Raw genomic sequence first — 24,221 nt, forward strand, 5'->3', positions numbered from 1 at the left:
TGCCTTCACCCTCCCCTGTCGGCATTCCGTAAGGACCGTTCCCTCCAGGACACCCTGGTCCACTCCTCCATCAAACCCTACACCTCAACCCCCTCCCACGGCACCTTCCCATGCAATCGCAGAAGGTGCAACACCCGCCCCTTTACTTCCCCCCTCCTCACCATCCAAGGGCTCAAACACTCCTTTCAAGTGACAGCGCTTCGCTTGCACTTCCCTCAATTTGGTCTACTGCATTCACTGCTCCCAGTGCGGTTTCCTCTACATTGGAGAGACCAAATGCAGGACTGGGTGATCGCTTTTTGGAACACCTTCGGTCAGTCCTGTCGCTTACCATTTCAACACACCACCCAGCTCTCATGCCCACATGTCCACCCTTGGCCTGCTGCAATGTTCCAGTGAAGCTCAACGCAAACTGGAGGAACAGCACCTCATCTTCCACCTCACTTTACAGCCTTCCAGACTTAACACTGAGCACAATAACTTCAGATTATGAACTCTCTCCTCCATCCTCACCCCTTTTTGATCCCCTTTTTTCAATATTTATTTTTAAATTTTTTATATATATTTTTTTCTCCCACCTATTTCTATTATTATTTTAAAAATTTATTTCCATTTATTGTTTTATCCCCACCTTTTAGCTTATTTCGATCTTTTTTCCCACACCGTTCCCCTTCACCAACCCCACCCCCACTCGGGCCATCTGTCACTTGCTCACCCTGCTTTCTACTCTTAATGTCACCATTAGCACCTCCTTTAGCCAGTATCACCACCAACAACACACCTTCAACCTTCTATTTATGACATCTTTTGCAATCTCTCCTTTGCCTCCACCTATCCCTGGCCTTCTATCCAGCTTCACCTGTTCCACCCCCTTTAACAGTATATATTTCACCACATTTCTACTTCTCTTTAGTTCTGAAGAAGAGTAATACAGACTCGAAACGTTAACTCTGTCTTTCTCTCCACAGATGCTGTCAGACCTGCTGAGCTTTTCCAGCAATTTATGTTTTTGCTTCAGATTTCCAGCATCAGCAGTATTTTACTTTTATATTACATTGAGAGTCAGTTCTACTTTAGTACAATTTGCACCTGTTAATTTAAAATTGCTTTTCTCTTTAAAAAATTATCAAATTAGTTTATAGTTCAAATTAAACATTTTAAATAAAGCAATGCAGAACACGTTTTTGTATGCCATCAATTTCAATTAATAGATCATTTGCAAGAACCAACTGAGAATCTTGACTGATTGGAATTGACCCAGGTAATTTGGTAGTTAGGTCTGATTCCCCCACACTCCTACCATTCCTCAGAATAGACGAACAACAGGCTTGAAGTTAAGTGTGTAGCTGGATGTCATGGGCCAGTACACTCTCCATTCTGACTTCTGCATATGAAGTGGCTCTGTGAACTTCAAAGTAAAATGGAGTGCCTGCCAGGGTGGCCCAATAGGTGCAAGTCGGGCACTATTATTTATTGTTATTTGACTTGGAGGATGCTTTCATTATAATGCTCCATACAGCTTTACTTCAGCTTAAAAGGCAGCTTGACATTGTAATGCCAATACGCCTGCAGGAAATTCTTTGTGAACTGCAGATTTATGGTAATTTTTTGATAAATTAGTAATCGAAAATTAGTACTCTTTCTTCTGTATGTGTTTTCATTCTTTAGAAATGAATAGTAACTTGGATTATGTGGACACACACAGCCTTTTATGTGAAATTAAATACTCAGTTCAGAGAATTCAGTTGTTTGTACCCCACAAGTACACTGACTTGGAACGCAATTTTCTAAATGAGACCCACCCAAATGACAGGGAGGCAGCCATCAAGAGTCCTAGGCCTTAGGTGTGTGACCACATCGTGGGTTAACCTCCAGAAAAATAGCCTGCTGAATCGCTGTAGTTTCAATACCTATATTAACCCCCATTATCTTCATCTGTCAGCTAAAGAGGATATGTTTTGGTCGTCTGTTTTTAAGTGTAGTTAGTTATTCCATTCAATTTACTAAGGTGCACCCTTCTCAATGTTAGTGGTATGTGAAACAGTTGAATGGAAGAAGGTAGCTTGTCTACTTTGGAGGCTTAATTTACCATTTTCCCAGGCTAGAAAAGGAACAGAAATGTTAATCACTATGCATATATGTCAACCTACAAAACATGAAATGTTGACAACTCTAGAAAACTGACAACACCAAAAATAATCATACAATGTGCTCCTCCTTTTCAAACTACACCCAATCACTCCCTAACTCCCAACCACACCAGCCTGAATCTCATCACTTTGTAGTTTCTGTCGTCTCCATCTTCACTCTTTCTAGACTTAGCTCTTCCATGAAGCCCATCTCCTGCTCCCTCATTATAAGCACTGAAGGGGTTAGCTGAATGCTACATTTAACAACTAAATATATTTTTCTTATACCTAACTAGGCGCACCAGCTGCTAAAATATTACACTGTATGTCTGCTACAATTGTTGGCCCACCCCTATTCTGTCAGAGCTACCTAGCCTCCTCCACTCCTACACTGTTAGTTCCACTTAGATGTCTCACTTACACGTTGTGCCAGTTCCACCCAGACGCCCTTAAACCTACCCTATGCCAGTCACATCCCAACACCCTGACCTGACCTTTTGCTATCAGATAAGCCAAAAGACTCCACACATAATCAGGAAGTTAATTTGCCAATCTGTTGATGGCTCTTCACCCTGTGATGTTCAGCTTGGAGCTACTGTGGAATAGGCAAATATTTATCTTCTCTTGTTTTTAAACATTACCCAGTGTGAAGCACATTAGGGGGAATGGGGGGGAGGGAGGGGGGGGTGGAGGTGGGGGTGGGGGGGGGGGCGGCAATACTGTACTTTCTAATTTTGTAGTCTCTGGCATTCTGTTTCCCTGCAGCTGAAGAGTACATCACCCTTGATATCAAGGGAGGAGGGTTGGAGGGGGGCACGCTCACCAGACCTCCGTGCTGCCTGGGCATTTTACACAATCCGATTCTAAAATCAACCCATATAGCTGCACATCCAAAATATGCCATCCCCATTCTGTAAAGAGTTATTTAAGCATCATAAGAGATGGCTGTAATAAGCTCATCTATTACCTGTGTTTTGTTTTATTTTAATAGCTGTCATATTAATGGATAATCCGGATTCTGTGTTCAATTGTAATAGTTAGCTGCTTAGGTTGATTTGTGTTTAACTTGCCCTATTTTTTTAAAGCCACTTAAAGCAAACCTGAAGTTATTGCTGGCTAATTGCTGAGGAGGATGTTTTTCTAGTTTGGCAGTACCAGGCGGCCAGGTAGTGGGCCAGATTATACATGTCTGAAGAAGCTATTAGAGATGGCATTTTTTCTCTCACTTTTGAAGATTATTCAGGTGTGATTTGCTTTTTGAATATGAACTTTGAGCTGATTGTGTGCAAGTGTGAGGCAAACTTGCATGTGTGATACTTTGAAGTGTAACAGCTGCTGTTTGCTCCATACCAGACTTTCGCATAGATGAATAGGTAGATTAAAGTGTCACCATCTGTTTTCTGTTCATCTATTGATTTTGAAACCTAATTGGTATGAACCTATCATACGTCTTAGCAGTTCCATGACTTATTATGCAAGGGGAATTGCCAAGAATTTGAAGTTTATATTATGGAACACTACAGGAGTCTCTATCTGGGATTTATTGTTTTATTACTATGGCCAAGGTGAGAATTTTGCATTTAATTATTTTAAAATTTCACTGGTAATTCATAACTTCTGGGTGGTTTAGCTGAGGTGAAAGTTTGATTTTTTTTAAAAATCTAATGAAGTTTGAGTGCTGCTTAAATGTGTTTGCACTGATTTAAGAGTTGCCAGATAGAATGTTCTTTCAAATCTACAGGATTGTTTGGTTTAGTTGAAAAATTATTTAATTCATTGATTGAATTACTCCAGTAGCTGGGAGCTAATTGACTACACATGACAGAAGCTTGCTATACAATGCAAAAGAGAATTTATATTTAATCTAAAATGGTTTTCTTGCTCCATTTCACAAAGTAAGAGTAGGCAAAACGATGGCTGCCTTTTGGGCACGGACCAACCCCAAGAGAATTGTCTAGACTGCACAGGAGGGGAAGTTGGTAGAAAGGCGTCAATTTGGTAATTATGTACTGGTGGTGCGGAATATGATCCTGCTGCATTACATGTTGTACAATGGTGACTCCTCAATTTTTCAATACGCACCACCACCAGTGTGCACTTAGAAAATTATCCATAGAGTCAGTGTAATATTCAACAATCGGCAGATCTACGAACAGATGAGATGGAAGTTAGCAGCATATGAAAATCTGCTAATAAATAGTAAACAGTATGGTTCTCCATACTGTTAGGAAATAGAGACAGTTTAAGTAAGTTATCTTTGTATTTGTGGGTGTTAGGAATGAGTTTTAGCTTTAAAGTTTAAGTTTGAGTTATTCTCCTGTATTTGTGTGTTAAGAAAAGGTCAAGTTGAGTTTTAGTATCACTTTAAAAGGTGAAACCTGAGATGTAGTTTCTTTTTTGAGGGAGACAGCAGGTCTGAAGCTGTTTGTATACCTGCATTTCTAATGAGTTTTACGATTCTTGAAGCTAAATTAAAGCAAACACGAGAGTAGAAAAAAACTGTGCTGTTGCCTAGCAACAGAGGTCCAGAGAGGCAGGCCCCACCCACACACACATACAGGGCAAAATTTTTAGCTCGGCAGGCGGGCATGCGCCTGACCTGCTCGAGCATAAAATGACGTGCGTTGAGGGAGTTGAGAGATCCTTAGCATCTGGTTGAGGTGGCATCTGTCACTTGGTTTCAGAGTGTGGTGTGCCTGACCACAGGTTGCCTATTGGTTTACATGGGCTGTGTACTTACTGTGAACATTAAAGTATAAGATAGCTTTTGTAACTTGTGTTATCCTTACAAATCTGTATATACCTGTAAAGATAGTTGTGGGTGAAGGAGTGTTGTGATATAGTTCATCTTTTCTTGTTAAATAAATGTTTTATTCTTTTGTTAAAAGTTCATCGGCTGACTCCTGTGACTCTGTTCAGTAGCTCCTCTCAACGTATCTAAACAAACAATTAAAAGTTAGGATCTATCAAGCTGGGTTCTACCCTGGGATCAGGCTTGTCCAATTATAACATCAGCTGGAATCATAACAATACAAAGTATCTGGAAAAATAAATATATGCTCTAGTTTCCACTCAATCTCTTACACCTCGAATGGGGCTTTATGCAAAACACTCCAGCAACCTTACAGCACTTTAGCACTTTCTTAGCTTTACATGCATGCCCATTGTGCAGTAGGACACACTTTCTAACTGCGGGTTAAAACTGAAGCATTTGTCACGTTAATATCTGTGGTGGTGAATCAACAAAGCAGGCGTCTAAAAGAATGCATGTCGCATGTTCAGCTACTAACGCACATGCTGGAATACACGATGAGCATTTTTGTGTCTGCATTCTTAAGCTTACAATTTCTCAATATTACATCTCAGCTTGCTGGACAAGTCAATGCTTAGAACGAGCTTCTAAACCTGCATGGGAAGAGGACCTGTAACTTTAATCCCTTAAACCTCTTTGAAAAGGCCATTCTCCAGAATCCAGAGGTTAGAGAACAGTGAAGCCAAAAGCCTTCTGCAGGCTAAGGTCTATTGAACCGCCCATTAACTGTTATCCTTTCTCATCTACTGATTCGCTCATCAAAACTCGCTCATACCACACAGTATGTCGCCCTGAAGCACTGTTTACAAATAACATTCTAATATATTGTCTGGTCCTGTTTCTATGCAAGGTGTGTCAGCAAGTCAAGAGGAGTCCATAACTTAGCTGTGCAGTTGTGTGGGAATGTTTAACCGAATTGTGTGGAAATTCCAGGACCATCAGCAGCAGAGCCCCAAAGGCAAAGTTTCTTGACACAGCAGGGATATCTTTTGTGGATCCTTTCACTACTTGGTATAGAGGTCCTGGGCTCCAATCTCTTCTCCAGCTTCAACATGTCAGGGCTTAGATGGCATGAGTTATTCCACAAGAATTCATTGTCCTTATTGTTAGCCAGAAGTCTGCTCTCACACATTACTTTAAATGCTCTGTTATGGCTGTGGTAGTTACGGATGAGACTACTATCTGTCATGGATATGCCACACCCTTAATAGGTCACTTACTGAAAGGCTACAATGTGCCTGACATTCATCTTCATTTCCATGTGTAAATCATTGCTTGTCATCATACCATTCCACATTTAAATTAAGCTTTTTCATATTTTGGATGAAAGCATTTGAGGCTGGCATTTTTAAAAAATTCTTTCTTGAGATGTGGGTGTCGCTGGCTGGGCCAGCATTTATTGCCCACCCCTAATTGCCCTTGAGAAGGTGGTGGTGAGCTGCCTTCTTGAACCGCTGCAGTCCATGTGGTGTAGGTACACCCACAGTGCTCTTAGGAAGGGAATTCCAGGATTTTGACCCAGCAACAGGGAAGGAGCGGCGATATAGTTCCATGTTGGGATGGTGTGTGGCTTGGAGGGGAACCTGCAGGTGCTGGTGTTCCCACGCATCAAACGAACTGTATGCTGCGCTGTTTGAATGGGGATCCAACAATTAGGAATTCACTCTCAGTTTCCCACTGCATCCTGCCAACCCTACTCCATTGAATGTTCTGCGAGACTGATGGGACTGATATCAGTGTCTGAAAAGTATATCCCATAAAAAATAAGATTAGCATTGGTAACTAGGGCTGAGAGATAAGTCTACTACCATTTAGTCAAGGAGTTGACCTTGTTTAGTTTGCCAAAATGTACTCACTATGCGAAAGCATCTGTGGGCAGAAATTTGCCACCACCATGAGAATATGTGGTTGTAGAAGCTCCAAAGCAGGTGCTAACCCTGTAAACAAAGCATCAGTAGAGATCATTCCACACCACTTGCAAGGGACAGTTTCATGTGTGTCACTTGTGGTAGAATTCACCTTTCCAGAATTGGCTTGTTCAGTCATCAAAGAAGTGCAGTAGATGATCTCACCTAACCTCACTAATGTTCTGAGGCTGCATTGTTATCATCTCTCATAGATGGAAAGATGCCAATCAATCATTACCTATGCATCAGAAGCACAGAAGTGGATATGTCCCCTTATGTTTTTTCACATCAAGGGACCGAATCGTCCCAGATTTGTGCTAAGTGTGGTAGTGGCGTAAAAACGTTTTACCCGCCGGCCTCAATGGTGAGTTTTCATGCCGCATTATCCGCTTCCCACCTCATTAATTATGTAGCCATAGGAAACACACCATCTTGCTGGCGGGTGACTTCTGAATCGCCCACCACATTGTTACCCCACCATTTCCTCACCCTGGCTGCTATATCTAAACTGCAGCCGCGCAAACAATTTTCAATGCTTGCAGCCCAGGGCTGCTCCAGTGAAAGCCAAGAAGAGTTCAGTGATCCATCATTAGAATGCCTTTTGGAGGCCTGCCCATGATGTCCTCCACAGCAGGGCCAGCAATCTCACCACTCCAGCTTGAGAGGTGGTGGCAGTGGTGGTCAGTGCCGATGCTGCTCAGAAGAGGTTCGCCATCCAGTGCAGAAAGAGGGTGATTGATCTCATCTGTTCCACCAGGGTAAGGCAACCATTTCATCACTCACATGGCTATCGCACATTTACTGGCATCTCACTTACTGCCACGTCAAGGAATATCACCACTCACTCTCTCACACACACCCTCCATCAGGCCTCATCTCCTCTGGAGACTGCCTCCTCATCCCTCACCATCTTGAGGCCACTTGCAGAGATCAAAAGTGTCCCCAAATACACATCCTGCGATACCCCCATTCCCCAGTATAGCCCTTACCCTGCAGTCGCTTCCCTTACCTGAGACCACTTCTCCCCTTTCCCCAAGTAAGCTCTAGCCCTGCAGCCATTGAAAAGCCACCCCCGCCTTATGGCTAGTTCATTAGGTAGAGACCTACCCATGAGCCCCCCTAAAGATGATGTGGCATTGCCTGCGAAGCCTGGCACCGATGAACGCGAGTGCTGCCCAGAGCAAAGTAGCCAAACAAACCTCAAAGTCCCGAGCGAAGTGCTGCTTGCCAGGGCACCTTGCTTATGTACAATTGTGAAATATGTTAGTGTGCCCGGATGATTCTGGCGAGCAGGGCTTATGTTGAAATGCTAAAGTATTGAAATTAGGTTCCCGACATGTGGCAGCGGGAAACGTGGCCTGCCATTGATGGGTGGAGCAGACAATCGCAAACTGGTTTCACGATGGTGTAAACCGATTTTTGTCCATCTCACCATATTGTCCACTCATGCCCGCAATGATGTTCGCTGCCAGCGGGACCGGATGATTCTGCCCAAGGTCTCGTTTCCTAGCAACAGCTATGACATTTACACCCTGGATTGTCCAATGTCAAATGAAACTTTTCATGGGGCAGAAAGCTGGATAGATGGATACTGCACAATTTTGGTAGTGTATGATATATTTTATCAGCACCATAGACCCATATTGTGCTTGAAAATGAGTTGCACATGCCCATAAGTATTATGGGATTAAACCAAGAGCTAATCAGTTTGGCACTGCTGTATAATTTTGCCAGGTGATTCTGTTCTTTTCTAAGAGCAATGCGCACCATCTCACTGTTATGCCTCTCTGTCCACTTTATTTTTCTGGCCTACCAGTTTGTAAGAAGAAGCCAGTGTTGGCGCAGCCTGAAGATTGAGAGATGGAGAAGACATATCACCTCCATGCTACACAAAAATGAAGGACTTGCAGGGACTTGGTTAGCTCAGTTGGCTGGACGGCTGGTTAGCTGGTTAGTGATGCCAACAGCATGGGTTCAATTCCTGTACTGGCTGAGGCCCTACCTTCTCAACCTAGCCCCTTGCCTGACGTGAGGTGACCCTCAGGTTAAACTGATGAGAGAGCAGCCTATGGGACCATGGTGACTTTCATTTTCCATTTTCCTCCGTGACAACAAACGTGTAGCTCACAGATATTCAGTGAAACTCAAACTCAGAAACTCTGAAAACTGAAGTTGAACCTGCATGTTCTAGTGGTTGCTAATGATAAAATGTATGTGATAGTGGGTACAGCTAACCTGTTTTGTTGTTGAGTGTAAGGCACTAATGCATATTACTGAAGAGTTCAAGCATATTTTGCTTCATGGAATTCAGTGCTCTTTGTGTTTCTTGTTCAGATTACAATGCTCTGAGAACCATCTTCCTAGCACAGCTAAAGAGCACAAGGAATTTAAATATATTGAAGGTAGAAACAGACCAATGTTACAAATGTGTTTTTTAGCTTACTTCAATACATTCAAAGATGCTTTATGAATTGCCTTCTGTGATGTAAGTTGCAGTAATTTTTGCCTCATAGCAATCACTATGACATTGCTTTGACTGGATGTAAGTACAACAGAGCATACTACCAGCCTAAATAAGGGTTCATTCATAGAAATGTAGAAAATAGGAGCAGGAGTAGGCCACTCGGCCCTTTGAGCCTGCTCCGCCGTTCATCATGATCATGGCTGATCATCCAACTCAATAGCCTGCTCCTGCTTTCTCCCCATATCCTTTGATCCCTTTCACCCCAAGAGCTATATCTAACTCCTTGAAAACGTGCAATGTTTTAGCCTCAACTACTTTCTGTGGTAGCGAATTCCACAGGCTCACCGCCCTCTGGGTGAATAAATTTCTCCTCATCTCAGTCCTAAATGGTCTACCCCATATCCTCAGACCGTGACCCCTGGCTCTGGACTCCTCCACCATCGGGAACATCCTTCCTGCATCTACCCTGTCTAGTCCTATTAGAATGTTATAGGTTTCTATGAGATCCCCCCCTCATTCTTCTGAACTCCAGCGAATATAATCCTAACTGACCTCAATCTCACCTCAAATGTCAGTCCCACCATCCTAGGAATCAGTCTGGTAAACCTTCGCTCCACTCCCTCTATAGCAAGAATATCCTTCCTCAGATAAGGAGACCAAAACTACACACAGTATTCCAGGTGTGGTCTCACCAAGGCCCTGTATAGTTGCAGCAAGACACCCCTGCTCCTGTACTCGAATCCTCTCGCTATGAAGGCCAACATACCATTTGCCTTCATTACAGCCTGCTGCACCTGCATGCTTACCTTCAGCGACTGGTGTACAAGGACACCCAGGTCTCGTTGCACATTCCCCTCTCTCAATTTATAGCCATTCAGATAATAATCTGCCTTCTTATTTTTGCTACCAAAGTGGATAACTTCACAACAATCCACATTATACTGCATCTGCCATGCATTTGCCCACTCACTCAGCTTGTCCAAATCACACTGAAGCATTTCTGCATCCTCCTCACAGCTCACCCTCCCACCCAGCTTTGTGTCATCTGCAAATTTGGAGATATTACACTTAGTTCCCTCATCTAAACCATTAATATATATAGTGAATTGCTGGGGTCACTAGTCACTGCCTGCCATTTGGAAAAGACCCGTTTATTCCTACTCTTTGTTTCCTGTCTGCCAACCAGTTTTCAATCCATCTCATTACACTACCCCCAATCCCATGCACATTAATTTTACACGCCAATCTCTTATGTGGGCCTTTGTCGAAAGCGTTCTGAAAGTCCAAATAAACCACATCCACTGGCTCCCCCTCATCAACTCTACTAGTTACATTCTCGAAAAATTCCAGTAGATTTGTCAAGCGTGAATTCCCTTTTGTAAATCCATGCTGACTGTCTGATTCTGCCACTGTTTTCCAAGTGCTCAGCTATTAAATCTTCTATAATGGACTCTAGAATTTTCCCCACTACTGATGTCAGGCTGACTGGTCTGTAATTCCCTGTTTTCTCACTACCTTCCTTTTTAAATAGTGGGGTTACATTAACGACCCTCCAATCTGTAGGAACTGTTCCAGAGTCTATAGAATCTCGGAAGATAACCACCAATGCATCCACTATTTCTAAGGCCACTTCCTTAAGCACTCTGGGATGTAGATTATCAGGCCCTGGGGATTTATCGGCCTTCAATCCCATCAATTTCCCCAACACCATTTCCCTACTAATACTGATTTCTTTCAGTTCCTCCCTCTCACTAAACCCTGTGTTCCCCAGCATTTCAGGTATGTTATTTGTGTCCTGCTTTGTGAAGACAGAACCAAAGTATGTATTTAGTTGGTCAGCCATTTCTTTGTTCTTCATTATAAATTCCCCTGTTTCTGACTGAAAGGGACCTACATTTGTCTTCACCAATCTTTTTCTCCTCTCATACCTATAGAAACTTTTACAGTCAGTTTTTATGTTCCCGCAAGCTCTCTCTTGTACTCTATTTTCCCTTCTTAATCAATCCCTTGGTCCTCCTCTGCTGAATTCTAAACTGCTCCCAATCCTCAGGTCTGTTGTCTTTTTTAGCCAATTTTTATGCCTCTTCCTTAGATCTAATACTATCTCTAATTTCCCTTGTAAGCCATGGTTTGGCCACCTTTCCTGTTTTACTTTTGCACCAGACAGAAATAAACAATTGTTGCAGTTCACCCATGCGCTCTTTGAATGTTTGCCATTGCCTATCCACCGTCATCCCTTTAAGAAACATTTCCCAATCCATCATAGCCAACTCGCTCCTCATACTATCGTAGTTTCCTTTATTAAGTTCAGGACCTTAGTCTCAGAATCAACTACGTCACTCTCCATCTTGATGAAGAATTTTGTCATATTATGATCGCTCATCCCCAAGGGGCCTCGCACAACTAGATTGCCAATTATTCCTTTTTCATTACACAATACCCAGTTTAGGATGGCCTGTTCTCTAGTTGGCTCCTCAACGTATTGGTCCATAAAAACATCCCGTATACACTCCAGGAATTCCTCCTCTACGGTATTGTTACTAATTTGATTTGCCCAATCTATATGCAGATTAAAGTCATCCATAATTTCAGGTGTTCCTTTATTGCATGCGTCTCGAATTTCCTGTTTAATGCCATTCCCAACATCACCACTACAGTTTGGGGGTCAATGTACAACCCCCACTAATGTTTTTTGGCCCTTAGCGTTTCTCAGCTCTACCCATACAGATTCCACATCATCGGAGCTAATATCTTTCCTCATTATTGCATTAATTTCCTCTTTAACCAGCAATGCAACTCCACTGCCTCTTCCTTTTTCTCTGTCTTTCCTAAATACTGAATACCCCTGGATGTTCAGTTCCCATCCCTGGTTACCTTGCAGCCATGTCTCTGTATTCCCGACTATAACATACCTGTTTATATCTATTTGCGTGGTTAATTCATCCACTTTATTGCGAATGTTCCTCGCGTTAAGGCACAAAGCCTTAAGGCTTGTCTTTTTAACATTACTTGTCCCGTTCCCACTATTTTTCACTGAGGCCCTGTTTGATTCTTGCCCTTGATTTCTCTGCCTATCACTTTTCTTATTCCCCTTTCTGTCTTTTGTTCTTGTCCTTGATTCCCCCTCCTCTGACTCCTTGCATAGGTTCCCATCCCCCTGCCATTTAGTTTAAACCCTTTCCAACCACTCTAGCAAATATTCCCCCTAGGACATCAGTCCCGGTCCTGCCCAGGTATAACCAGTCCAGTTTGTATTGGTCCCACCTCCCCCAGAACCGGTCCCAATGTCCCAGAAATCTGAAACCCTCCCCCTCACACCATCTCTTCAGCCACGTATTCATCCGATATATCCTGCTATTTCTACTCTGACTAGCATGTGGCACTGATAGTAATCCTGAGATCACTACCTTTGAGGTCCTACTTTTCAACCTACTTCCTAACTCCCTATATTCTGCTTTTAGGACCTCATCCCTTTTTATTACCTATGTCTTTTGTACCAATGTGTACCATGACCACTGGCTGTTCACCCTCCTCCTTCAGAATGTCCTGTAGCCGCTCTGAGACATCCTTGACCCTAGCACCAGGGAGGCAACATACCATCCTGGAGTCTCGTTTGCGGCCACAGAAACGCCTGTGTATTCGCCTTACAATTGAATCCCCAATAACTATTGCATTCCCACAATTTTTACTCCTCCCCTGTGCAGCAGAGCCAACCGTGGTGCAACGAATTTGGCTGTTGCTGCTTTCCCCTGAGAGGCCATTTCCCCCCAACAGTATCCAAAGCGGCATATCTGTTTTGCAGGGGAATAGCCACAGGAGATTCCTGCACTGCCTGTCTAGTCCTCTTTCCCTGCCTGTATATTCACCATATGCAGTAAAATACAGGGAAAACATAAATCACTCATTGCAGACTCAGCCTTGGGAAAATTCACCCAGGTGCATCTTTCCACCAGCGACGGCTACAGCAAGAGCTACAAATCACTACAGGGAGTAAAAGTATTTTTATAATCATGTAAATAGTCAGAATTTTATTTTTGCTGAGGCAGAAGGAAAGAATAAACCAATAATTAAAGCGCTTGCATTTTAAAATAATCTTGGAAACCCATCTGCCAAGTAACATAGATTACTTTGAGGTCAACTAACAAATTGCGCAGTTACACTATACAGTTTCCCATAAAAGATTTTCTATTGCAATATTTGTTTCCATGAACATTCCTTTTCAACTAGTATATTTTTTCTGTAGCAGTTTTTGAAAGGGCCTATTTAGCATCAAAATAGCATATTTGAACTGCAACACACTTTGGAATATGCTTTCTATAATGATCATAATGGGGAAATGCATATGGAACGTGCAATATGTGTGTGCAAGTATTGGAAGTAGCACACCTTCAATTTTGTTATCAGGGTAAGGTAGTTCAAAATGCCCATGTGCAGGCAGGCATGAGACGGATAACTGTGTTCTGTTAAATACAGGTGATACTCCATATGTGTTTAACTCACTGTACTACCGCTCTAAAAGTTTGTTACAGCTATTTGTTAATGGATGACAAACATGTTTATTGTCAGGTGTTATATGCCAAGTTTCACATGAAGCTGCTTGAGACATTGTCTGAATCAGTTGGCAATGGCAACAGAAGTCAGACAAAAATCACACATTGCTGTGAAAATGTGGCAGCCCCCTACCTGCCAACTTAACCAGTGGGTGAATTGATCCTTGTAATTTCATTTATGTGGTGAATTTGAAATTGCTTCTGGAATAACTTAGTGGCAGACTACATTCAGTGGTTCCTCTGGTAGCTGTTTGAAAATAACCTAAATCAAGATTGAGGTTTAAAAAGTTATAAGTTTCAAGTTGACCAGGGAACCAGTTAATGTTTTCGTATACCTTAAAGTTTTTAACCTTTCTGACTCCAAAAATATTTCCAGTTATGCAAAAGACAAATTAAAATGCATAATATTTATTTAAAGCCAATTTATTAAATTGTTTCTTAGAAGATTTGCTGTGAAATCTTTAAATACCCCTGTTACTACCTAACCTTCTGAGAGGTAATAAAGCAACCTCTTCAATTAGAAGTTTTTCTAAATCAAAATGCTTTCGTACCAATTTAATGTTATTATTTATTTGGACTATTCAGTGCCTGACTAGAAAATTCCACAAGAAATGACTCTCATAGCTCACTTGTAGCGTTATCACTTGTGAGTTCTATGATCCTTCCATTTGTGGCATTATAAAAGACTCCATATTTATTTGTTCATCATAAAAGAAAATGATGAAGAAAATAATTGTAATGCGTAACATGGTTTCTTTAAGCAGAATGTTGTTAATTATCCAATTACTGACTAACAAAGCCTATCTATTTAAGTCCTTTTCTGCTGTTGGGATGAGGGAGAAATATGTATATGAGAGGGATTGTGTCATCCTGAGGTTGACTGACTAAACTCATCTACCAATTTCACATGATTGAGTTTGTATTTTTTTTGGTCTTCCTGTGAATGTTGACAGTGGTTTGCTAAGTCATGTGACCAGACATGTCTGAAATGGATTTGATGATTCCTCATCAATACTTTTATTGGCATCAAGGCTTCATAGAATTTTACTAAACAATATCTAAAATGATGAGATTCATGGCTCTTGAGAAAATATAAATCAATACATATTCAATATATTTGCCCTAATGCAATAATAATTAGTTTAATTTTGATATTGAGATGCAAGCATCATTTCTGACAGGCGCTAGTGCAGAAACTCTTATAGGATTAGAGAATAAACTAGTGGGTGCTATGAATAAGATGGCTCAATTGATAGACAGCAGAACATGTACAAAAATGTCAGACAGGAAAAGGTGAGCTGGTTCATCTAAACTGTCCAAAACATGTTGTGATGTCATTATGCATCAGGTCAAAAGACTCCTTAAGAACAGCAAAACAACAGCTCCACCACGGAAGCACATGTATCAAATATCGGAGCAACTTGCCCAATGTCCTTCAATGGCACCTTCCAAACCCATAATCTCTACCACCTAAAAGGACAAGGGCCGCAAATGCATGGAAACATCATCACCTGCAAGTTCCCCTCCAAACCAGACACCATCCTGACTTGAAATTATGTCGCCACTCCTTTGCTGTTAAGGTCCTGGAATTCACTTCCTAACAGCATCTACACCACATGGACTGCAGCGGTTCAAGAAGGCAGCTCACTACCACCTTCACAAGGACAATTAAGGATGGGAAAAAAATGTTGGCCTAGCCAGCAATGCCCATGTCCCATGAAAGAATAAAAAAAAGTTAGGCCTAACTAAGATTTTTGACAAAACAGAATAACCTCTTTCATGATATAATGGATTGTACCATGATTACAGCCCAATACTTGCAACTCAACTTCCAGGTATTTCAGCATTTGAAGTGAGCGACTTACTGATGTATGGACATGGATTACTCCCTTGCTCTGAAGCACATGAACTTAAATTTAGTACAAAATAAAGTCACAGAAGTAAAGAAGGTCAATAGATGGTAAAGCCTTTTCCCCCTCTCTTCCTCACCCTAAAAATTGATATACCACTTATCTGAAGTTTGCTATACCCAAAACTGTACAAAGAAGCAGAAGGTTAGTAGAATGTGTAATGCTGTTATTGTGCAGCTCAATGTTATCCAGTCAAAATAGACTTGTGTGCCCTGACACTGGCCAGATATATATGCACCAGGAGAGGAAACTTAGGTTTACTGTGTGTTCTTTTTAACTGAATTACTGTACATGAACATTTTTTATTAACTTTGATTGACATGTTTATATGTTGTACAACTGTTTCTTGAACCAACTGTGATCTTTCTGAATCTGTGTTTTCAAGGTTGGACAATACGCTAGAAGAAATTATATTTAAGCTGGTGCCAGGTCTTAAAGAAAGTAAGTGAACCGACTCATTCTTTAGTGTTCAGTCTAATATTTAATAGACTCAGTCCTATTAAAAGCTGTCAAATACCTAATCAGTGAAAGGTTCTAACTTTACATAATCCGGCGAATAGAAATACTCCTGAAAATGTAATTTTGCACAATTGTTAGTCACAGTTTTAGTACCAGTATTTATAATGTTAACTGACAGCTGTTTTTAAGTATGTTGTGTAGACAATGGTTGGTTTGGATTTTATTTTTGTTCCTCTCATGAATAGCCCATCAATCAATCAACCTGGTTAATAAATATTTTCCAAAGGATTTTTAAAATTAATATATATTTCTCACTTTCACTTAACATACATGCCCATGTTCTTACCTGAGCACGCAATGCTGACAGGCTTCTGCGAATATTGCACATTGGGAAATGCACAGGATTGGGACTCAGTCTCTCTTATTGATTTTTTTTCAAACTTTTCCACAGAAAAATTCTTGGCCTCTGCTCAACTCTGTCTTGAAGGCACAGCTGAGCTTGGGAGTTGATGGTCTGAGGAATAACTTGTACAAACCCACGCCACACCACGCTGAGGCAAAGCTCCCGGGGTGGGCAGGACAGTCAACCAAATCTATTTTGTCAATAATAATTTGTCAGCCATAAATAATTCCTTTGCAGATTGTGATTTAAATCTATTGTTGCTGAAAGGAAAATTTGCTGTGTTGAATTGAATATGGTTATATTTTGTTACTGTGCCATGCATAGCCTGGTTTTTGAATATTGATATCTGTGAAGAGATAAACAAGAGTTAACGTTTCGAGTCTGTCTGACTCTACTTCAGAGCTAAAGGGAAGTAGAAATGTGGTGAAATATTTCACCACATTTCAACTTCCCTTTAGCTCTGAAGAAGAGTCAGACGGGCTCGAAACGTTAACTCCGTCTTTCACTCCACAAATGCTGTCAGACCTGCTGAATTTTTCCAGTATTTTTTGTTTTTGTTCCAGATTTCCAGCATCTGTAGTATTTTGCCTTTATTTTGAATGATGATACTGCTTTCTACTTCAGAAATCAAAGCCAACATCCATTTAAAAATAAAAATTTAGGAGCAAAGGCCACATTCTTGATTTCTTCTGTGGGTGTGAAAGTTATTGCTATAACTGACAAAAAAAAATTAAGATTTTTTGTGGAAACCTTTTAACAGCAAATTTGGTTCCAAAGGACACGTTTTCCTCTTTTTGTTAACTTTTGAAAAAAATAGTTTGTGAACTAACGAACAAGGGAAATTGACCGTCATCATGTGTTTATTACTATCTAAGTCTTGCTTCCAGGTTAAAACGAGCTTCCAAAAGTTCGCTGACAAAAAAAATGGGTACTAATGAATGTGAAGTACTGATTAATGGTACTCAAGAAAATTGTGCAATTTTATAATACGAAACTTGAATTCATTACTCAAAGTCACATATAAGTTGATACAGAAGGGAAGAGCAAGATCTCAGGTTATTTGTTGATGGGATGCATGCAACGCTGACAAGACCAGCACTTATTGCTTTCCCTAATGGTCTTGAAAAAGTGATGGTGAGCTGCCTTTTTTTAACTCTGCAGTCCATGTGGTGCAAGTACATCCAAAATGCGTTTCCTTTAAACTTTGTCCTTGGTTTTACAGCTGACCTGAATTAGGGGCTGTGCTTAATTTCTCCCTTGTTATTGTTAATTTAGTTTATTGTTTTGACTCAAAAGAGTTACATCCAAAATGCTGTTAGGGAGGAAGCTCCAAGATTTTGACCTAGCGTTAGTGAAGGATCAGTGATCTAGTTCCAAGTTAGGATCATGTGTGCTTCAGAGGGAAGTTGCAGGCATTCCCTTGCAAAATAAAGAGTGGCAGATTTGGGATGGCGGGTTCAGTGGAAGGGGGAGTGGAGGTGGTGCAGAGGATTTCTCTTATTAACATTGCTCCTGGAATCTAGTACAACTCCCACTGATTTTGAATTATATTCAAGGTACAATTACCTGTTGTTTCCATAAACACACCATGCCACTTTTGTATCTACAGCACTTAATAGTTGGACAACAAATATAATCTCTGTAAATATTATAGTGCCTAGTTTAAATTTGCTTAGGAGATGAAGTTATAGGTGCCTTTTTAAAAATATGAATAAAATAATTGCAATATACAATGCTGATACACAAAATACATTAATGACGTTGCGCAAATTAACACTCAAATCCTTAAGGATGGAAATTTTGGCTGGAACGACTGATATGTGGATTGTTGAAGATGAACTAGCTCCATTCTGAACTGCAAACATTCGGTAATTTTGCAGAAGTAACAGGTTTGCTTTTTTTTTGGAGCTATGGGCGGAATCGTCCCAGATTTGTACAAAGTGCAGTAGCAGATGGGAAAAAAATCGATTTACCTGCCGGCTGCCATGGCGGGATTTCATGCTGTGTCATCCCAATCTCGCCTCATTAATTATTCACCCACAGGGGGCACATCGTTGCGCTGGCGGACGGCCTCCAATTCGCCCACCACGCCGTCACCATGCCGTTTCCTCACGCCGGGTACCATATTTAAACTGCAGCCGTGCGCACACCTCTAAGTGCTTCCAGCGCAGGACTACTGCACAGAAGACATGGCCCTGAAAGCCAAGAAGACTGCAGCCCCCCTCAGTTCAGTGACCTTCCTGGTATGCCTTTTGGACACTGTGGAGGCCCACCTTGATGTCCTGTACTCTTGCTTTAGCCACAGAACAGGCAGCAACATCACCAACCTGGCTTGGGAGGCGGTGGTCAGTGCCAAAGCTGCGCACAAGAGGTCGGCCTTCCAGTGCAGAAAGAGGATGAACAATCTCATCCGAGTCGCCAGGCTAAGTCAACCATCTCATTAACCTCAACTCACCCACTCACAAGGCCATCACACATTCACTGGCATCTCACTCATTGCCAGCTCAAAGGACATCACCACTCACTCTCTCACACACACCCTCACATCTCTATCTGGCTTCATCTCTGGAGATCGCCTGCTCATCCCATCCATGGCTTCACTCAGCACACAAACACCTGGTATCCTCCTCATTTGGCCTGGCATGCACCTTGCTCACACTCTCTCCATTTGTCTTTATGCAGGACAAGACTCTGCACAATAAAAAGAGGCCCTAGACAGGGGGTGGAGTGCCGGACATCAAAGTCCTCACTCTCTTCAAAGATTGCGTGTTTGAGCTGGCGGGAGAGGACGTCAACCGTTTCTGCACTGATGGTGCCAAGCATCCAAGTGAGGATCATGCACTAGACCATCTCTCTGGAAACTCAACTGAGTTCACTGTTCTTTATATAGCAGTGGCCATGCACTATTAATCTCCACTTTCTCTCATAGGCACATCTGCTGTGTCACCCTCAGGCAAGACTCCAGTGCCGGCAGTACCTTGGATGAAGACCCTGAGGATAGCACCCTCGAAGATCCGTCACAGCGCTCACCCACACCCTCTACCAGTGCAGCAGCACACACCTCGGTGGGACCTACATGTACAGCAGGCTTGGGTTCACTTGTATGGTGAGCACAGCACACAATTTGTTCCACACCTGGTGGAGGCAGGGACACCCAAGGTTGCCAGCGCTCGGAGGACTGTTGGACGCAAAAGATCTGCTGAGCCCGAGTCAGATGATGAGCCTCTGGACTCGGTCCTCAATCAGTTGTTGGAGCTGCAGTGACAATCATGGGAACATCAGGAAGGGATGACAGCTGCACTCCTCAGATTGCAAGGGACGATGGAGGAGTCCGTCTGTCTTCAGTCCGAGTGATTGTGCTGTCATGGCAACTCACTGAGAGGAGGAGGACCCTGGGACAAACAGTTAGCAGCACCCAGGGGAGAATGCGAGAGGAGGACCCTGAGCCAGGCAGTCAGCAGCACCTAGCACCCAACATCACAGGAGAAACGTAAATTCATTGGTTCGTGAGAAACTGCTGTTAGGGATTGTCATCAAGTAGCTGAGAATTAGAAAAGCACATTCTTTTTAAAAGGGGCTACTTGCATTTAAGTAAGAAACACAAGCAATAGGGAAATAAAGTTAAGTTGAGGCCAGGTAAAATAAAGTTGCATAAATAAACCAAAGTATTTAAAGTTAGCGCAAGGGAAGTAAATTGAAGCCATGACAGGGCAGTTCAGTCGGGTGGAATGTGTGTCCTGTAATATGTGGGAAATTATGGACACTATAAGCGTCCTAGATGACCTCATGTGCAGGAAGTGTCACCAGCTGCAGAACCTTGGACTTGAGCGGCAGCTGGAGTCACTGTGGTGCATTTGCGAGGCTGAGAGCTACATGAATAGCACGTTCAGAGAGGCGGTCACACCACAGCTTAGGACCCTAGAGGCAGAAAGGGAATGAGTGACTACCAGGCAGTCCGAGAAAATTGGGCAGGTAGTGCAGGAGTCCCCTGGGGGCCACTCACCAATCAGTTTTCCGTTTTGGATACCGGTGAAAGCATTGGTTCCTCAGAGGAGTGCAGTCAGAGCCAAGTTTGTGGCACCACAGTCAGCTCTGCTGTACAGAAAGGGAGAAAAAAGAGGGGAAGAGCAGTAGCAATAGGGGATTCATTAGTTAAGGGAACAGACAGGCGTTTCTGTGGCCATAGAAGTGACTCCAGGATGGTATGTTGTCTCCCTGGTGACAGGGTCAAGGATTTCACTGAGTGGCTGCAGGACCTTCTTCTGGGGAAGGGTGATCAACCAGAGGTCATGATCCATGTTGGTACCAATGACTTAGGCAGGAAAGGGGATGAGGTCCTGAAAGCAAACTTTAGGGAGCTAGGAAGGAGATTGAAAAGCAGGAGCTCTCAAGCAATAACCTCAGGATTACTCCCAGTCCCACGTGCGAGTATAAAAATAGGAGAATTGAGCAAATAAATATGTGGCTGGAAAGTTGGTGTAGGAGGGAGGGCATCAGATTTCTGAGGCATTGGGACCGGTTCTGGGGAAGGTGGAACCTGTGCAAGTCAGACCGTCTACACCTGAACAGGACTGGCACAAACATCCTTGCAGGGAGATTTGCTAGTGCTGTTGTGGAGGCGTTTAAACAAGATTGGCAGGGGGTTGGAACCTGAGGGCAAATTCTAAGCAGGGAATGGGAGATGGAGAATTAGTGAGTAACTCTAAAAGACAAAAGCAACACAGGTTAAAAAGTGTACAGCACAGGAATTTGGCAGTGTTAAAAGGTATATATGTAAATGCACAGAGCATAGTAAATGAAGCCAAGGGCATAGATAGACACACGGCAGCATTATTTCATCGCTATAACAGAAACTTGGCTTAAGGAGGGGCAAAAATTGCAGCTCAACATCCCTGGATATAGAATTTTCAGACAGGATAGAGAGGAGGATAAAAAAGGTGGGGGTGTAGCATTATTGGTTAAAGAATCAATTACAGCTGTGAGGAGGGATGATATACTAAATGAAGCATAAAATGAGGCCATATGTGTTGAGCACAGAACTAAAAACGGTGCAGCCACACTGCTAGGAATGTACTATAGACCCCCAAATAGTGAAAGGGAGTTAGAAGAGCAAATATGTAGACAGATTTCCGAGTGCATAAAAAATAAGGCAGTAATCCTCGGGGACTTCAACTACCCTAATATCAATTGGGATACAAACAGTGTGAAGGGCACAAAGGGTGCAAAATTCTTGAACTTCATTCAAGAGAACATTTTTAGCCAGTACGTAACAAGACCAACGAGACGGGGTGCAACTCTGGATTTTGTCTTATGAAATGAAGCTGGGCAAGTGGATGAAGTGGCAGTGGGGGACCATTTTGGAGATGGTGACCATAAAAAAGTTAGATTTAGCAACATTGTGGAAAAGAACAAAGATAGAACAGGAATAAAAGTTCTAAATTGGGGGAAGACAAATTTTACAAAGCTGAGAGGTGAGCTGGCGAGAGTGGACTGGATACAGCTACTAGAAGGAAAAACCGTATCAAATCGGTGGGAAGCATTCAAAGGCGAGATTCTACGGGCACAGTGTAGACATGTCCCCACAAAGAAAAAGGGTGGTACTGCCAAATCTAGAGACCCCTGGTTATCCAGAAGCATACAAGCCAAGATAAAGCAGATAAAGAGAGCTTATGACGGCCACAAAAGACTTAATATTGTAGAAAGCCTAGAGGAGTATAGAAAGTACAGGGGTGAAGTAAAAATGGAAATTAGGAAAGCAAAGAGACGATACAAAAATATTGGCAGGTAAAATCAAAGAAAATCCTAAGATGTTTTACCAGTACATTAAGAACAAGAGAATAACTAAGGAAAAGGTAGGGCCTATCAGAGATGTACATGGTAACTTGTGGGTTGATGCAGAAGATGTGGGCAGGGTTCTCAATGAATATTTTGTCTCTGTCTCCACTAAGGAGAGGGATGATGCAGACATTCTAGTTAAAGAGGAGGAGTGTGAAATATTAGATACAATAAGCATAATGAGAGGGCACGTACTTGAGGGACTGGCATCCTTGAAGGTGGATAAATCACCAGAACCAGATGGATTGTATCCCAGGCTGTTGAAGGAAGCCAGGAAGGAAATAGCAGATGCTCTGAGGATCATTTACCAATCCTCACTAGGTACAGGTGAGGTCCCAGAGGATTGGAGGTCTGCGAATGTTATACCATTATTTAAAAGGGGTGCAAGGGATAGGCCATAAAATTATCGGCCGGTCAATCTGACTTCGGTGCTGGGCAAATTATTGGAAACAATTCTGAGAGACAGGGTAAGCTGTCACTTAGAAAGGCATGGTTTGATCACGGATAGTCAGCATGGTTTTGTTAGGGGAAGATCAGGGCCTGAATTTTCCTGTCGGCCCACTCGCCGACCGGAAAAGGACGTGGGATGACATCGGGAGGAACCCCCGACGTCATCCCGGTCCATATAAATTTTTGGAATGCAGGCGGATGGCGAAATCAGCTGTCCGCCCGCCGACCTGTCAATGGCCAATTGAGGCCATTGACAGAGTAATTAAGATAATTAAAGACCTGCCCGTCCAATTTTAAGGCTGGCGGGCAGGCTAGGAGCCCCAGCGGGCTTCTGATAATACATGAAACCTCATCCACTGCGGATGAGGTTTCATGTCCGTTTTTAAAAACTTTAATACATTTTATGTGATATTTATTAACATGTTCCATCTCGTGTGACATTGTCACATGAGGGGGACATGTTAATAATTTTAATATTTTTCTATTTTTAAAGTTTTCTGGACTGTCAGTAATCTCCCTGAGACAGCACTTTGTCTCAGGGAGCAGTGCGCACTTTCGCTCGCATGTGTGAAAGAGCGCACTTTGACAGCTGGGGATTCCCTCCCCCCCCACCCCCCCCCCCACCCCCCACACAGGAAGCGCACTCAAAATGGCGGCGGGCCCCATTTCGGTGGCGGGGGTCGGCTGTCTGCCCGCCGCCAAGCCGGTGGGGCCCGCATGCCCACAAAGGGCAAAATTCTGCCCCATGTCTTACTAATTTAATAGAATTTTTTGAGGAAGTAACAAGGAGGATTGATTAGGGTAATGTAGTGGATGTCGTCTACATGGATTTCAGTAAGGCATTTGACAAGGTCCCACGGCAGACTGGTCAGGAAAGTGAGATCTCATGGGATACAGGGGAAGGTGGCAGGTTGGATCCAAAAATTTGACTCAGTGAAAGGAAATAAAGGGTAATGGTTGATGGATGTTTTTTGTGAATGGAAAAAGATTTCCAGTGGTGTTCCACAGGGCTCAGTTTTGGGGCCCTTGCTGTTTGTTGTATTCATTAATGATTTAGACTTAATTGTGGGAAGCATGATTGGGAAATTTGCAGATGACACAAAAATTGGCTGTGTGGTTGACAGTGAAAAGGATAGCTGTCGACCCTGGAATGATATCAAAGGTTCGGTTAACTGGATGGAGAATGCCAAATGGAATTCAATCCGGAAAAGTGTGAGGTAATACATTTGGGGAGGGCAAACAAAGCAAGGGAACACTGTGTAAATGGAAAGTTATTGAAAGGGGTTGAGGAAGTGAGAGACC

General features: G+C 42.6%; 1 protein-coding gene across 4 annotated transcripts in view; it reads left to right on the top strand.

The window, feature by feature from the left end:
* Window positions 1-24,221, top strand: part of pcgf5b (polycomb group ring finger 5b) — a 202,859-nt gene that overhangs the window by 110,735 nt on the left and 67,903 nt on the right. For all 4 annotated transcript variants that reach the window (XM_078565989.1, XM_078565992.1, XM_078565991.1 and 1 more), the window contains exon 4: window positions 16,158-16,213. In XM_078565989.1, coding sequence (XP_078422115.1) covers window positions 16,158-16,213 — 56 coding nt within the window. The remainder of the gene's footprint in view (window positions 1-16,157; window positions 16,214-24,221) is intronic.

This window comes from Cetorhinus maximus, chromosome 20 (assembly GCF_964194155.1).
Source record: "Cetorhinus maximus chromosome 20, sCetMax3.hap1.1, whole genome shotgun sequence".
NCBI lineage: Eukaryota > Metazoa > Chordata > Chondrichthyes > Lamniformes > Cetorhinidae > Cetorhinus > Cetorhinus maximus.